Source organism: Podarcis melisellensis (genome assembly GCF_964234715.1).
Source record: "Podarcis melisellensis genome assembly, chromosome: 1".
Taxonomy (NCBI): domain Eukaryota; kingdom Metazoa; phylum Chordata; class Lepidosauria; order Squamata; family Lacertidae; genus Podarcis; species Podarcis melisellensis.
In genome coordinates, this window is record NC_138528.1 from 111152549 (window position 1) to 111166145 (window position 13597).

At 45.0% G+C, this 13597-nt stretch overlaps 1 protein-coding gene across 1 annotated transcript in view; it reads right to left on the bottom strand.

Annotated features, from left to right (window-relative positions):
* Positions 1–13159, bottom strand: part of DNAJC10 (DnaJ heat shock protein family (Hsp40) member C10) — a 29534-nt gene extending 16375 nt beyond the window's left edge. Inside the window, exons 1-10 of the mRNA XM_081917425.1 lie at positions 12973–13159; positions 9397–9755; positions 9102–9267; positions 7299–7349; positions 4828–4910; positions 3953–4084; positions 3352–3445; positions 2988–3065; positions 1530–1573; positions 1079–1216 (exon numbers count right to left, since the gene is read on the bottom strand). Coding sequence (XP_081773551.1) covers positions 1079–1216; positions 1530–1573; positions 2988–3065; positions 3352–3445; positions 3953–4084; positions 4828–4910; positions 7299–7349; positions 9102–9267; positions 9397–9603 — 993 coding nt within the window. The 5' untranslated portion in view covers positions 9604–9755; positions 12973–13159. The remainder of the gene's footprint in view (positions 1–1078; positions 1217–1529; positions 1574–2987; positions 3066–3351; positions 3446–3952; positions 4085–4827; positions 4911–7298; positions 7350–9101; positions 9268–9396; positions 9756–12972) is intronic.
* Between the last annotated feature and the right edge of the window lie 438 nt (positions 13160–13597).

Genomic DNA, 13597 nt, shown 5'->3' on the forward strand with positions numbered 1-13597 from the left:
ACACCTAGTGTTTGTAACAGGTCTACTACCCTCGAAGCACATTAATTTATGATGGAGTTTGCACCTAACCCTGAAATATACTGCTTCCTCAGTTTTCTTTGGGATGTTTGGAATATTTAACAAAGCATGCTTATAAGCACATCATATAATATTCTTTCCCGGTAAGGAACCAAGTGGTTGTTTGCTTTGGGCATGACCCAGTCAGTGCTTAATTCTGACTGGTTCCGATCAGATTTCAGAATTGGCTTGCCCTTCCTTTTTTAGCTTCATTTTAAATAAAAATACAAGCATGAAAAGAAGCCCGGTTTCATGTACCAATCAAGATCACAGCACACTCCCGCACAAGAAAAGGAGTCTTGCCTTATAACAAGAGACACCAATACAACTTGTATTGCAGGCAACAGCAGTAACCTTAGCTGGTGCTCTATATGGCAGATAGCTATGTCTCAGGGGATGCTCTGAAGACACACAAGGCCATGACTTTTCTGAAACCAAGCAGGTCTGGGTCTAGTCCAGCCTTTCTCAACCTGTGGGTCCCCAGATGTTGTTGAACTACAACTCCCATCACCCCTAGCTAGCAAGGCCAGAGCTCGGGGATGATGGGAGTTGTAGTCCAGCAACATCTAGGGACCCACAGGTTGAGAACCACTGGAGTCGGTGCCTGGATGGGTGGCCTCCTGGGAACCAGCTTGGGTTCCACGAAGGAAGAAGGTGGCACATAAATTAAGGAAATAAATGAACAAACTGCCCTGTCCAGTATCAGCAGCTGTCTATATTAAGTATAAACGTGTAAGCATGCAGGTGCGTAGGGTGAATTCTGGTGCTTTCAGGACAGCATCAAAATGTTTCGGTGATAAGAGAACACAGAGAAAGTACAATTAAGCATCTAGAGATACAGATAAAGCGTGGGTGTTTTCTAAGACACATAATTCAATTTCTCTTCTGGGGGCCAGCAACATATGAGGAATTAAAATATAAATCAACTTCTTTTTTGGGGGGGGGGCGCAACACTTTTCCCTTCACCACCACCGCCACCTCACCGCACAGATATGCAAACCAATCATAAAGCGACTCATACCAAAACACCTCCTCTCTCTTTATTAGTTAAAGTGGCTCCGGGCGGAAAGAATGCTGTAGTGCTAGTTGAGATATCCAAATTATCACAAAGCTCACCCTGGGTGGCACAGTCCATCCAGCCTACATTAACAAGGCCTTCCTGTAGCAAGACAAGCGAGACAACACGAGATCAGATAGATGGAGGCAGGTTAGCTTTCTTTGCACAGGCACCCAGAGGGCATCAAAGAACAACACACATCCCACCATTCAGTTCACGCTTTGCATTTTCCCTTTTGTGAATCCCACCCTAAGTAAAACAAAAAAACGGGCATGTTCCAATGTTAAGCATTTTCAACATTTGGTGGAATAATTATTATGCCTCTCCACTGGAAGTCAATGAGACTCAGTCAGCATTGAACTTCGCCGGACTCACGCGCGCCATCTGAGAATTCTTGAAATCTAACGCCGCTTACCAACATGCCAGCCAGTTTAAGGCGTGTTCGGGAAGTCAGACAATCTAGAAAATAACAATAATAGATGTCTGAGAAACAAGATTTTTCATCAGGTTCATGTTTATCTACGTATATGCAACTATGCACAAACAAATAGAGGCTTTTGGTAAAAAACAACAACTCTGGTGCATCCAAAGACTTTTTACTTAAGGGCAAAGCTGGGATAGCTCAGTTGGTAGAGAATGAGACTCTTAATCTCAAGGTTTTGGGTTTGAGCCCCATGTTGGGCAACAGGTTCCTGCAATGCAGGGGACTGGACTAGATGACTCTCATGGTCTACAATACTGTGATTCTATAAAGAGGTTAAATTTGGCACATGCTGTCACAGAGAAGCTGCCTTAGGTGCAGAATTCTGCCCCCCCCCGGAGAGTTTTACTGATCTCCTCCCCCCCCCCCCCACTCTCCAAAAATCTGCACTGGAGAGTTTGGGGACTGGGGGCTGTGACAGAATTGGAAAAAGCTGCCTCCTTTTCCATTAGGGAGAATCAAATGCCATCTGTAGATGGAAAAAAATAACCTTCCGTTTGCAGAGGGCAAAGTCTGGATCTAACCCAGAAAAATCTGGAGAGTACAGTGGTACCTCAGGTTAAGAACTTACTTCGTTCTGGAGGTCCGTTCTTAACCTGAAACTGTTCTTAACCTGAGGTACCACTTTAGCTAATGTGGCCTCCAGCTGCCGCTGCGCGATTTCTGTTCTCATCTTGAAGCAAAGTTCTTAACCTGAGGTACTATTTCTGGGTTAGCGGAGTCTGTAACATGAAGCATCTGTAACCCAAGGTACCACTGTATTTGTATGTCACTTCCTCTGTCCTTCTCTTGAAACAAGGAACATTAACTCTTAAGACATCAACACACACACCTCTGCCCGTTAGGGGAGTTTCATTTCCCCTTCACATCTGCAGAGAGGGGCAGAGTAGAATTTTGCACTGGAGGTCTGAAAACGGCACAGGCATTTGCTTAAAAAACAAACTTCAGAGCCTGTTGAATACATTTTGCTGCCTGAGGCAAATGACAAGATGGCGGCTCCCTAATTACACCAGCCAAACAGACTGACAGATGACTCTCACTTTGAGCCTGACAAAGGGGCAGCATCCTGCATGGTGCCTGAGGGCACCAAGATAGGTGAGCTGTAAGGCATAGACACCCCCCTCCCCAACACTTTGTTGCTACCCCTGCTTTGCAACATCTGCTGCTTGCTCGAGTCTGCCTAATGGTAGGGCAGGTCCTGATAAGACTGAGAGAACCTCCAGAGGCAGCCAGGAACATATCTATGCTTCTGAAAGATAAGCTCTATCAACTAGCATAGAGAAAAGAGGATGTGTTTTAACAATCTCAGTAGGAAATGGGGCACAGCAGGCTAGCAACCAAGCATAAATTTAGGTATTAATAGTTGAAAAAAGTACACATGTATATATTCACCTCCTTGCTCAGCACAAAAAGTTATTAACCAGCCAACGCCAGAAGCAAATGCAGTTTGAACAGCACTGACAAAATTTCCTGAAAAACAGAAAACAAATAATTCCATATTTTAATTCAATTTTTTATACCCCGCCCATCTGGCTGGATTGCCTCAGCCATTTAGGGGATATGCACCTGTTTTCATTCATTCAAAAACTTTACTTAGCATTAACTACTTGTTGCATGACATTGATCCTTTCTACACTTTTCTTAAGATCTGATTGAGAGAGGTTTAGGTTAACTTATCTGTTGCCCACTATTGGCATTACAGGGTTTGAAATATGCGCAAAATTAAAAATAACTTGTCATTAAAGCAGCAGCTTACCTGCCCATAATTCTGTCACTGTGCTTGTGACAAACTGCATGGCAAAACTCATTAAGCTCTCCTTGGACCTGTCTCCAAAATATTTCACTGGGTTCTGCAAGAGAAACACATCTCATTTTAAACCAATAATGCAATTTATGTATTAGCCAATACTTAACACACTGAATTACATCATGCATCCAACCAACCAACCAACCAACCAACCAACCAACCAACCAACCAGAGTCCCAATGTCCTTCATGTTATACTTTGAAAATCCAGGAATCTAACCTTAGCTCTTGGGTGTAAAAATGTATGTAATATCTACAAAGCATCCCTGCCCCCCCCCCGCAACAAAAACACCATAATTATTAAAAGGATTCAGTAAGCATACTGCCCTAGAGCCATTCCTGTCCAGGTTTTTGGTGCTAACATTTTCTCTGGGCAACGTTGCTTTCTAGGGTCATCTTATTAGAACTTACTACATTTGGCCTCATGGGTGGCTGTCCCTAAATCTGAAATAAGTTGGGGTTCTCAAAAAAATTAAAAATCCTCACTGGACCAGGACTTCTGTACCTGCCCAGGATGGGTGCTGGAGGAGTACAAATATTTGCTTGCTTACCATTCCAGTTTTAAACACATACAGGCTTGGGTAGCTATTGATTCCTTTATTCCGGCAAAGCATCCTGTTATCACCACAGTTGACGGCTCCGATACGTATTAATCCATCCATTTCTTTAGCAAATTCTCTCCACTTCCAAGTTGATTTGGGGAGTGGGGGGAAGAAAGTGAGAGCCTAGGTTATTTTTTCTACCAAAAAACGTGATTCGTTTTTGAAATGCTCCCAAGATAATTTTAAAATGCTTGTTTACCAGCATGCATATAATTCTATCACAACAGTTAAGAACCCAACCCAAGTTGAAGGTCAATGCCATTCTGCCCACCATTCTGATTATCCCTGTAGGATCTCATTCTTTCTACCCACATGTTTTCCATATTGGTGGGGAACCTCTGGTTCAACTCCTTGCAGAGCTTGTTGAAAAGGGCTGTAGCTCAGTGGCAGAAACATCTGCTTTGCATGCAGAAGGCCCCAGACTCAATCGCCAACATCTCCAGGTAGGACTGAGAATCCTGTCCCCTGTCTGAAACCCTGGAGAGCCTCTACCAGTCAATGTAGACAATACTAAGGTAGACAGACCCATGGTTTGGTTGAGTACAAGGCAGGTTCCGATGACCCCAAGGATGGCCAATGTGGATGCCAATGTCCTGTAGTCTTGCCAAATGATGTGTCTATGCTTGTAAAGAATGGGAGACCAGGCTGCAACCATTAGTGATAGAGCCACAGATTGGTCAATGGCAAGAAAATAATGCAGCTCTCGCATACCCTTCAACTCTCATGCTGTGGTAAGAGTCTTCCCCTTTCCCCACCAAGGTCTCTGCCTAAGGAAACTAGGGAATGCATTCAAAAGCAGCATGCATGGGTTGACCTATACCTACCGTCGGTGCTAAATCATGGCAATGGGAGCATCGAGGGGAATAGAAATTGATAAACCACAATTCTCCCGAAGTAACAGCAGCATCTAGAACAACAATATTTAAAAGGGTCAAAATTCTGCCCAATATTTTTCATTAGTTTTCCATTTAAAAACAAAAACAAATTAACAACAAATTAATTCCAATTTAACACAAATTTTTAAATTGCCTTTCCACCTCCCTTCAAGGTGCTTCTTTTCCCTCTCTCATTTGCTGCTTACAGAAAAGTATTTTTTCTTAATTTCTAATACTTTCCCATCCATTCCCATTTCCATCAACTGTGCTTGTTCAATTCCTGTCCAGACGTTTACCTATTTTCCCAATTAATCAAATGAAATTACGTAATCTTCCTTTATCAATGCATATAAATCATTAAGCATAATCTTAAATCATATTTCCTCCGTTACAATACATTTTGTGTGACAGTCACAAAATGGCTGCTGTAGGGCTATGGCATAATGTAAAATGGCTGCCGTGGAGGCATGCATCAGGGGCCAAGCCAGTGCAAACAGGAACTCAGAAGAAAGAGCCAAGAGTCTCTCACTAATTTTTGAGGGGCGAGTCCCTGATACCATTCATAGGTGCAAGAGCAGGTTGTGGTGGACACAATGGGACACACATGGGCATCATTTGGGCACCCCTTGAGCTAGCTACTTGTAAACCCAGACTTTTGATGTGTTTTTATGCAACATGAATGCTGGCGGAAAACTCTGCCTGAAGAGAGCAACTCAAAAAAAAGGCAAGAGCACCCAACATTTCAAAGGGGTGGACATTGTGGAAAGGGCTCCTCTCCCTACCTCTAAAAGGGGCTTAACAAAACTGCCTCTGCAGAGGGGAACTTGGGAGTGTGAGGAATCCTGGTCCTTAAAACTGCAGAGAGCTGAGTAAGTCATGCACAGGGAAATGACTGCCGTACTCAGTTTCCAGTTGCCCGGCAACGAAGGAACATTTCCGCCACATATAACCGTGCCAATTTAACCCATCTTTTGAGTGTGCATGTACTTGTGCCTTAAAATCCATTTCATCAAATGCATAGCATGGTCTGTTTGTGGCAGAGACGAACAGAAGTAAGGAAGGGGAAAAAGAAGCAGCAGTGATATTGTCAACGAACAAGTACATTTCACCCCCTAAGCCCACCTCAAATGACCCCATGCTGCTGAATTCCCTCACCCCTTCCACTGCCGAGAGGAAATCTGCTGAGGTTGGCGGAGGGTGGGGGATTGTGTGAGAGGGGAGGGAGTAGGAATGGATGGGGAGAGAGGTTGGGGATAAGTTCAGTCTGGAGGTCCGAGAGAGAGACAGGCAGGGAAGGAGGTGTGTGTGAGGGAGAATGGTTGGACGGATAGAAAAAGGGGAACCGCCACCCACTTTTGGCTTGGGCCACACTTCCTTTTTGGGTTGAGCCCTGACCACCGCTGGTATGCAGCCCCCAACTTCTTTCCCCCGAGAGAATGTGGCCCTTAAAAGGCTCCTCGTCCCTGTTTTAGTGCAATGAGCTAGAGTGATGTAGGCTGCCGTAAGGAAAGTGTGAAACTAGGCTGCCTGGATTTCTTGGACAAAGGGCAGGGCAAAATGATAATAACTGAATGAACAAAGGAATGAAATACCAGCCAAAAGCCGCTTTTAACCAAAAAATTGCCACTACTATTGTTATTTATAAAAAAGGGCCTATTCGGTTTCAACATTATCACTTAGGCCAGATCAGATGCTGGATGACCGTGAAATACAGAGAATGTAAAAAGCATAAAATCTGTCTACTGCTCAAATACCAGGGGTGGGGAAACTCTCACTGTGTGTACAAGTGTGTTGTTATCATGCTAGGCAAACACATTCAATTCTGCAAATAACCCTGGTCAAACACGAACAGGAAATGCAAACACATAACCGATGTTTAGTTATCTGTGAGTTGTTTCCTGAGGAAGAGAACTAAGTTAGCAAAGTTCGATTTTTCTCTTTAAAAAACAACAACTAAATGTAGGATCATGATACAGTTAACCCCCAACCCCAAATTATTAAAGTGGTCTCCACTGAGAAAACCTATTCGAAATATATCTTAAGTAAGAAAAGCAGAACAACTGGTAAGTGGAAATAACTCAAGTGCTTTGTTTGGACCACTAATCTTTCTTAAAGGAAATTTCTGTAAAGACGGCAGAGCGGAACTTCAGAAAAAAAGGAGGAATAATTTCCCCTTTTCGTCAAGGTGTTGCTAGCTTTCCACAGAGACTGAGGCAATGAGTGCTGTAAAGTTTCTACAGACAAATGACTCACAGGGAAGAAATAAAACGCTGCCTTTGAACACTGAGCTCTCATAGTCACTCTGGCTGACATTTTGCAATCCACATAACGTTTTCTCCCAGGAAAGGATGAGGTGGCGCAATTATGCACTCTGAATAAATTAAAAAGTGCCTGGAAACCACGTTAACATAATGACTTACCAAATTCTCCTCTGTCCAGCGTTATAATTTCAGGATCATCATCATAAATACCTGGCAAAGAAACACCCCATGAGCATTCAAAAACAACAACAAGGGCATTTGAATAATAAAATGGCATTTGCTATGTCATTGTACATAAACTTGGATTGCGCCAGATAGCAAATGGTGAGAAGGAATTTCGTGCTGGCGAGTGAAGGGGCTTTCACAGCATAAAACTATACAAAAAGGTGCAGTATTCAGAATAAGACCCTCTCCATCTGGTCACAACTGCTCAGCAATTGATTCAGCTAAATTCATTTTTCTTGAAGCCTACCTACTTGAGGGGGCTGCAAGACTATATTTACTAATTTTGGGGAGAAAGTGTAGGATTGTATAATTATGACCGTCCAGAAAAAGCTAAAATTTTCAGCAGAGAACATTCTTCTGAACGATATTGTATGGGAGTTAACAATGGGACAACAAAAATGGATTCTATGCGCTCTAATGGTAGCCAAGAGACTGATATTGATGAACTGGAAGAATAAAGGTATGGTCCCCTTTAATAAATGGATTGACTACATGATAACACTTGCAGCTTATGAACGGACTGCTTACAGACATAGACTTTGTTTGGATAAATATGACAATATTTGGATTGAGTTTATACAAAATGTAGTAGGCCATTAATATTTCCATATGTGTTAGGACAGAGGTTTTCAACCTTTTTGGGTCCACGGCTCCCTTGACCAACTACACTCTTTCTGCGGCACCCCTGTGGGGCTCAGGAGCCTAGTTATGTCACCCCTTGCCTGCAGAGCTGGCAGCCCCTCACCCCTACCTTGTGGAGGGTGCCCTCAGCCTCCTCTCTTCTCCTCTCTCCTTGGGAGTCCTCTGGGCTGCCACAGCTACCCACCCTGGTCTCTGAGCTGCACCCCCTGCCCCAAAGAGAGGTGCCTCCTCACACTGCCCCACAGGGGCCTGGGGAGCACCTCCCGGCCAACCCCAGTGACAGCATTTGCCTGGGGAGCTTGTAGCCAGGGCTGCTGCAACAAACAGCTGTGCAAGCCTTTGGGAGGCAGAGACGTGAGAGGGCATCAGAGGGAGGGAGGGAAGGAAAGAGGTACGGAGGCCAGTGTTGCCGTGGCACCCCTGAATATCATTCAACACACCCCAGAGTGCCACGGCACACTGATTGAAAACCACTGTATAATAACATCAGGATAATAACATCAAATTTATATAAGAATGTATGGGTTAGGGTATTTTTCATATATTTTCACATATTCATAGGTTGCTTCTTTCTACACATTTTTGGGCCTTTTTCTGCTCTCCCCCTCCCTTTGCATCACTTTATTTCTTTATATTTGAAACCAATAAAATATTAATGCCCTAATCCTGCAGGCTGGCTAGTTCCGAAGGGTTGCCAGCTTCAAAACGTTAAAAACCAATTGAAAACATTAAAAACCAATTTTAACCGAGTGGGAGGAGAACTAGTTACAGTTTCCTGCTCTGAGAAGCTGTTGAGTAAAAAAGGTGTTGGTTGAGTCTTGTTAAGGGGTAGGAACAAGTACCGACTCTAAAGGACACTTAGCAAAAGAATGGAATAAAGGCTGTCCTGTCCCTAAGAATCAGACTAATTAAGAAAGCCAAGGACACACTGTGTACCTCCTTGCAGCGGTCACAGGCCCACACAGAGTTAAGTCCTCGTTGGCTCTTTTAACTGTGTGCCAGCCTGGCTACCATGTACTTTCAAAGCTACACTAATTCTGGGCAGGGAAAACAGCACAAAACAATTGCGCCCCACTCACAAGCGTGTTATCTTACCAAAATCGTAGCGATAGTAGTGCCAGCTCTCATATCTGCCTCCTTGCTGCTGGTCGTCCAGACCTTTCTCGCCGTATTTGTCATATTTCTTTCGCAGATCTTCGTCTTTTAGCACTTCGTACGCTCTGTTTATTTTCAGGAAGTTTTCGTGGGCCTCTGGATCATTCTGCAAGAGAGAAAAACTTCCCAGCGTTCGTTTACCAAACAAATAAACAAACATTGCAATTCAACACATTTCAGTCTTGAAATGTTCTTGGCTAATTGAAAAAAGCCTTTCCATGACTAGGCAACCTACCTGATTCTTATCTGGATGCAACTTCAGTGCTAATTTTTTGAAAGCCTGCCTTATTTCTCTACTTGTTGCTTCTTTGGATATTCCGAGTAAACCATAGTAGTCTTGATCTGGAGAAACCAAAGCTATCAGATATATTAACACAAGTGACAGCAAAAAGAGTCTTTTCAAGTCTGTGAGGCACTTTCCTCTGGGTAACAATGGCTCCATGTTGAGTACTTGAGTGAGGCAAGCGTCGCAGACCAATGCAATTCACAGTGCCGTAGCCAAATAACTGAATATATTTCTGAATACGCTTCTCATAGGATGTTTGCTGTCATGGTCCAGAGGCAGCCCACTTGGGTTCTTCAAAGAGACAGCGCCTAAAAGGAAGACAGAAGTTTTCAGATGGTCTGTGCTATACGGTAAATGCAGAGTCCTAGTTACTTCACAAAGACACTTGCAGATGAACGCAGTTTCGTTTTGTGAAATCTCATTCCTAGGCAGTAAATAGCCTTTCATTTACAAAGGACTCATTTCGTATACTGCTATTAAAGACATAGGGGCATGTGGTGGGAACTGGTGGTATTCCTACTCACTGGTAATCACTGAGGGATACTAAATGTTTCTTGGATTTCCACAAATGTAGTCTTATGATCTTCACCTTTTAGTCTACATGTTTATATCTTGAAATCAGTGTGACCTTAATCTTTAACTACGTAACAAATATCCTACTCCCGTTACAAGGCCGCTTCCAGAGTAATAAATTGTTTCTGGGAGGGAAGGAAATGGGGTAGAAGACTGTCAACATTTTACATTAAGAGTTTTTTTAAAGCACATTAAATTCATTTTGTATTTAAGTACTAGCCTGGTAGTTTGGTCAAGCATTAATTTGATTCAGTGTTGGGCATTACTTCTATATTATACAGTTTTATAGCTTTATTACGTTTAGGTGATTTTACTGTGCACTGCCTTGGTACTTTGTTAAAGAGTTGGCAGTTTATAAATATTATTGGAATTAAAAATGCATAAACAGGTGGCAAAGATATTGCATGCAGGGGAATGAACAACGGTGGTAACATTGTGGAGCTATTTAAAAGGCTGCCTTAACTTCAGAGTGTTGTTCCCTAAAACCTAGAAAATATGCAACATTTGCCTTTGGCAATTGTTACTTTCTTGCTAAAGATGTAGGTATCTGTCAACAATGAGCAACTTGGATGGCTCATTGGAAATCCATGGAGGTAAAGCTATCAGTGGCTACAAGCTATGATGTTTATGCTTTGTCTCCTTGGTCAGAAGCAGTAATACTCTCAATACCAGTTGCTGGAAACTACAGTGGGGGAGAGCTGTCCTGTGTTCAAATCCTGCTTGCAGTTTCCCACAGGCACCTGGTTGGTTTCTGTAAGAATAGGATGCTCTACTTAGACAGGCCATTGGCCTGATCCAACAGGCTCTTCTCATGTTCTTCCCCAATACAATCCCCTTGGGAGCATTCGTGCTGGCCAGATTTATACTTCAGACAGGACAAGATAAAAAGCGAAGCTTTTCCAAGGGTGGAATCCGAAAACAACCGCAACCATCGCCACCACCACTTGTTGATTTCTGCTATTAAAAAGCACAGCCACTAGTAAAGACAGTAATCCTAGCATTTTAAGCCCAGAGGAGGAGGTGATTGCAAGGAAATGACCATTTAGGCTTGGGTCATTTGTGGGTGAAAAGAAAATCCTGGCGAGGGAAGAAAGAAGAATGAGTGGAAAGAAGCAGAAAGAATCTGAGAGAGCAAAATGAAATAATAATAATTTTAAAAATGACACGAAGAATACAGGCGCAATAACAGAACCGTCGTAAAACTATCCACTCCCAGTTTATGGTGTGGGATGCCACCTGAGCATTTTGTGAGCGCCACCTTGAATTCTATTATGGGAAGGCAGGTGAGGTATAAGTGAAGCAAAATAACTGAAAATAAGATCAAAGGGCGGGCCTTTGGGGATGGGAAAGATATTCCTACAGCCCCAACTGCGTTTGATCTAAGGAGGGAAGGATCATTGCTGGATGAGCTGAAAGAACGCATGAGAGGGTCACACTCAATGCCCAGCCTGCTGCTGGCTGCATATTCAACGGCTGTGCAAAGGGGTTCTATGCACAACAGCCAGTGTGGTGCAGCGGGCAGAGTCTTGCCCTAGGACCTGGGTTCAAATCCCCAATCGAGTCCCAAAGCTCACCGACTTGGCGACCCTGGACCAGTCCCCCACATCTCTCAGCTTCAGAGGGTTGTTATCCTCATAACATATGCCATGCATGCCACCATACAGAATTATAGAATTGTAGAACTGAACAGGACCACAAGATGCAGAAGCAAAAGAAGAGTTTGGATTTGATATCCCGTTTTATCACAACCCGAAGGAGTCTCAAAGCGGCTAACATTCTCCTTTCCCTTCCTCCCCCACAACAAACACTCTGTGAGGTGAGTGGGGCTGAGAGACTTCAAAGAAGTGTGACTGGCCCCAGGTCACCCAGCAGCTGCATGTGGAGGAGCGGAGATGCGAACCCGGTTCACCAGATTACGAGTCTACTGCTCTTAACCACTACACCACACTGGCTCTGACTGCCTGCAATGCAGGGATCATTTGACTCAAATCCACAACCCTGAGATTTTAATAAGAGTCTTGAGCTCTACCAACTGAGCCAGTCTAACCCAGGCCTTCTCCAGCTCCTTGGAGGAATGGCAGAGCAGGTTCTGCACAGTCTGAAATGAAAGCTGTAGCTATCGGATGAACTTGGCCGGACGCAACACCCTCTGAAAAACTATGTCAGGAGCTGCTGTGAGGTTTCAAAGTGAAGAAGGCTGCAGGCTTGATATACAACCTTTAGAAGACATGTGAAGTTTTAAAAAATGTTTAATGTTTTATTATATGTGGGAAGCTGCCCAGAGTGGCTGGAGCAACCCAGTCTGATGGATGGGGTACAAATAATAATAATAGTAATATTAATAACAAGAAAAAACATCATATTCATGACAGTTTGCCAATGCAACGGTCTCTCCTTCCTTGGAGGTTTTCAAGCAGAGGTAGGATGGCCATCTGCCTTGGATGCTTTAGCATTGCAGGGGGACTACAGGACCCTCAAAATCCCTTCCAACTCTAGAATTCTATGGTTGGTGATGTCTTCCACTGTATCCCTTCCTCCTCCATTTCTAAGTGCCCTCTACTTACCAGGTAACTATTTTAAAGCAAGGAAACACACTGGGGTCCGGGGAGAAGAGGCAGAGGAAAGGGAATCCACTGAGCGAGGGAAAGAAAGAAAGAAAGAAAGAAAAGAGGGAAGGAGGAAGAAAGAGTACGGGACTACAGATGGGGGGGTAGCCAAATATGTGCGGCCATGAGAACCCAGAGGATGCCCCGGGTGACAAAGGAAAAGGTGCCTACATAAGGAATGCAATCCCTGAAGTTTTGGGGCGGCGCAGCAAGCTCTTGGAACACCAATGGGATGTTGCTTGGGAGAGAAGGACGGAAGGAAGGAGGCGTCGAGAAAAGCGCTTCCTTCCCCGGCCCTGGTCCTCCGTCCGCTTCCTCTGCGCTGGGGGCCCCTCCGGAGCCTTACCGGGTGGCGGAGCTGGGGGTCCTTCCCTCCGCTGGCCGGCGCCGAGCAGGAGCCGTGGAGCAGGCAGGCAGCAGGCAGGCAGGCAGGCCTGCGCCGGAGGAAGAGGGAAGCGAGAGAGGCGCGGAGGATCCGGCTCGCAACCGGAGGCGGCGGGAAGGCGGGCGGGGCGCAAGGCTGACGTGGCCGCAGCTCCGGCAGCCCCGGCGCCCCGGGGGAAGCGCTCAGCCGCCTGGCCGGGGGTGGAGGCGCCTTGGCGGGACTAGAGGTGACGCCGTGTTCCGGACGCGCGCTCTTGGCGCGCCTCTTCTAGGCCTGCCCTGAAACAGATCGGGCAGACGGGGGCTGGGGAGGGGGGAGCCTCGTCTTCCACCCTCCCGGCACTTCTTAACGTTGGCTTGCTCAAGAGTAAGCCCGCGGGCCTCAGCCAGGCGCAGCTGCAGACGCGGTGCGCGGGGATTAACCTTTGAGCGCTCCCCCCCATGTCATATAGGGACCACAAGGGTTATCTAGTCTAACCCCCTGCAATGCAGGATTTTTTCTGCCCAACATGGGGATTCGAACCCACGACCCTGAGATTCAGAGTCTGGTGCTCTACAACAGAGTTATCTCATTGAACTCTGGCTCC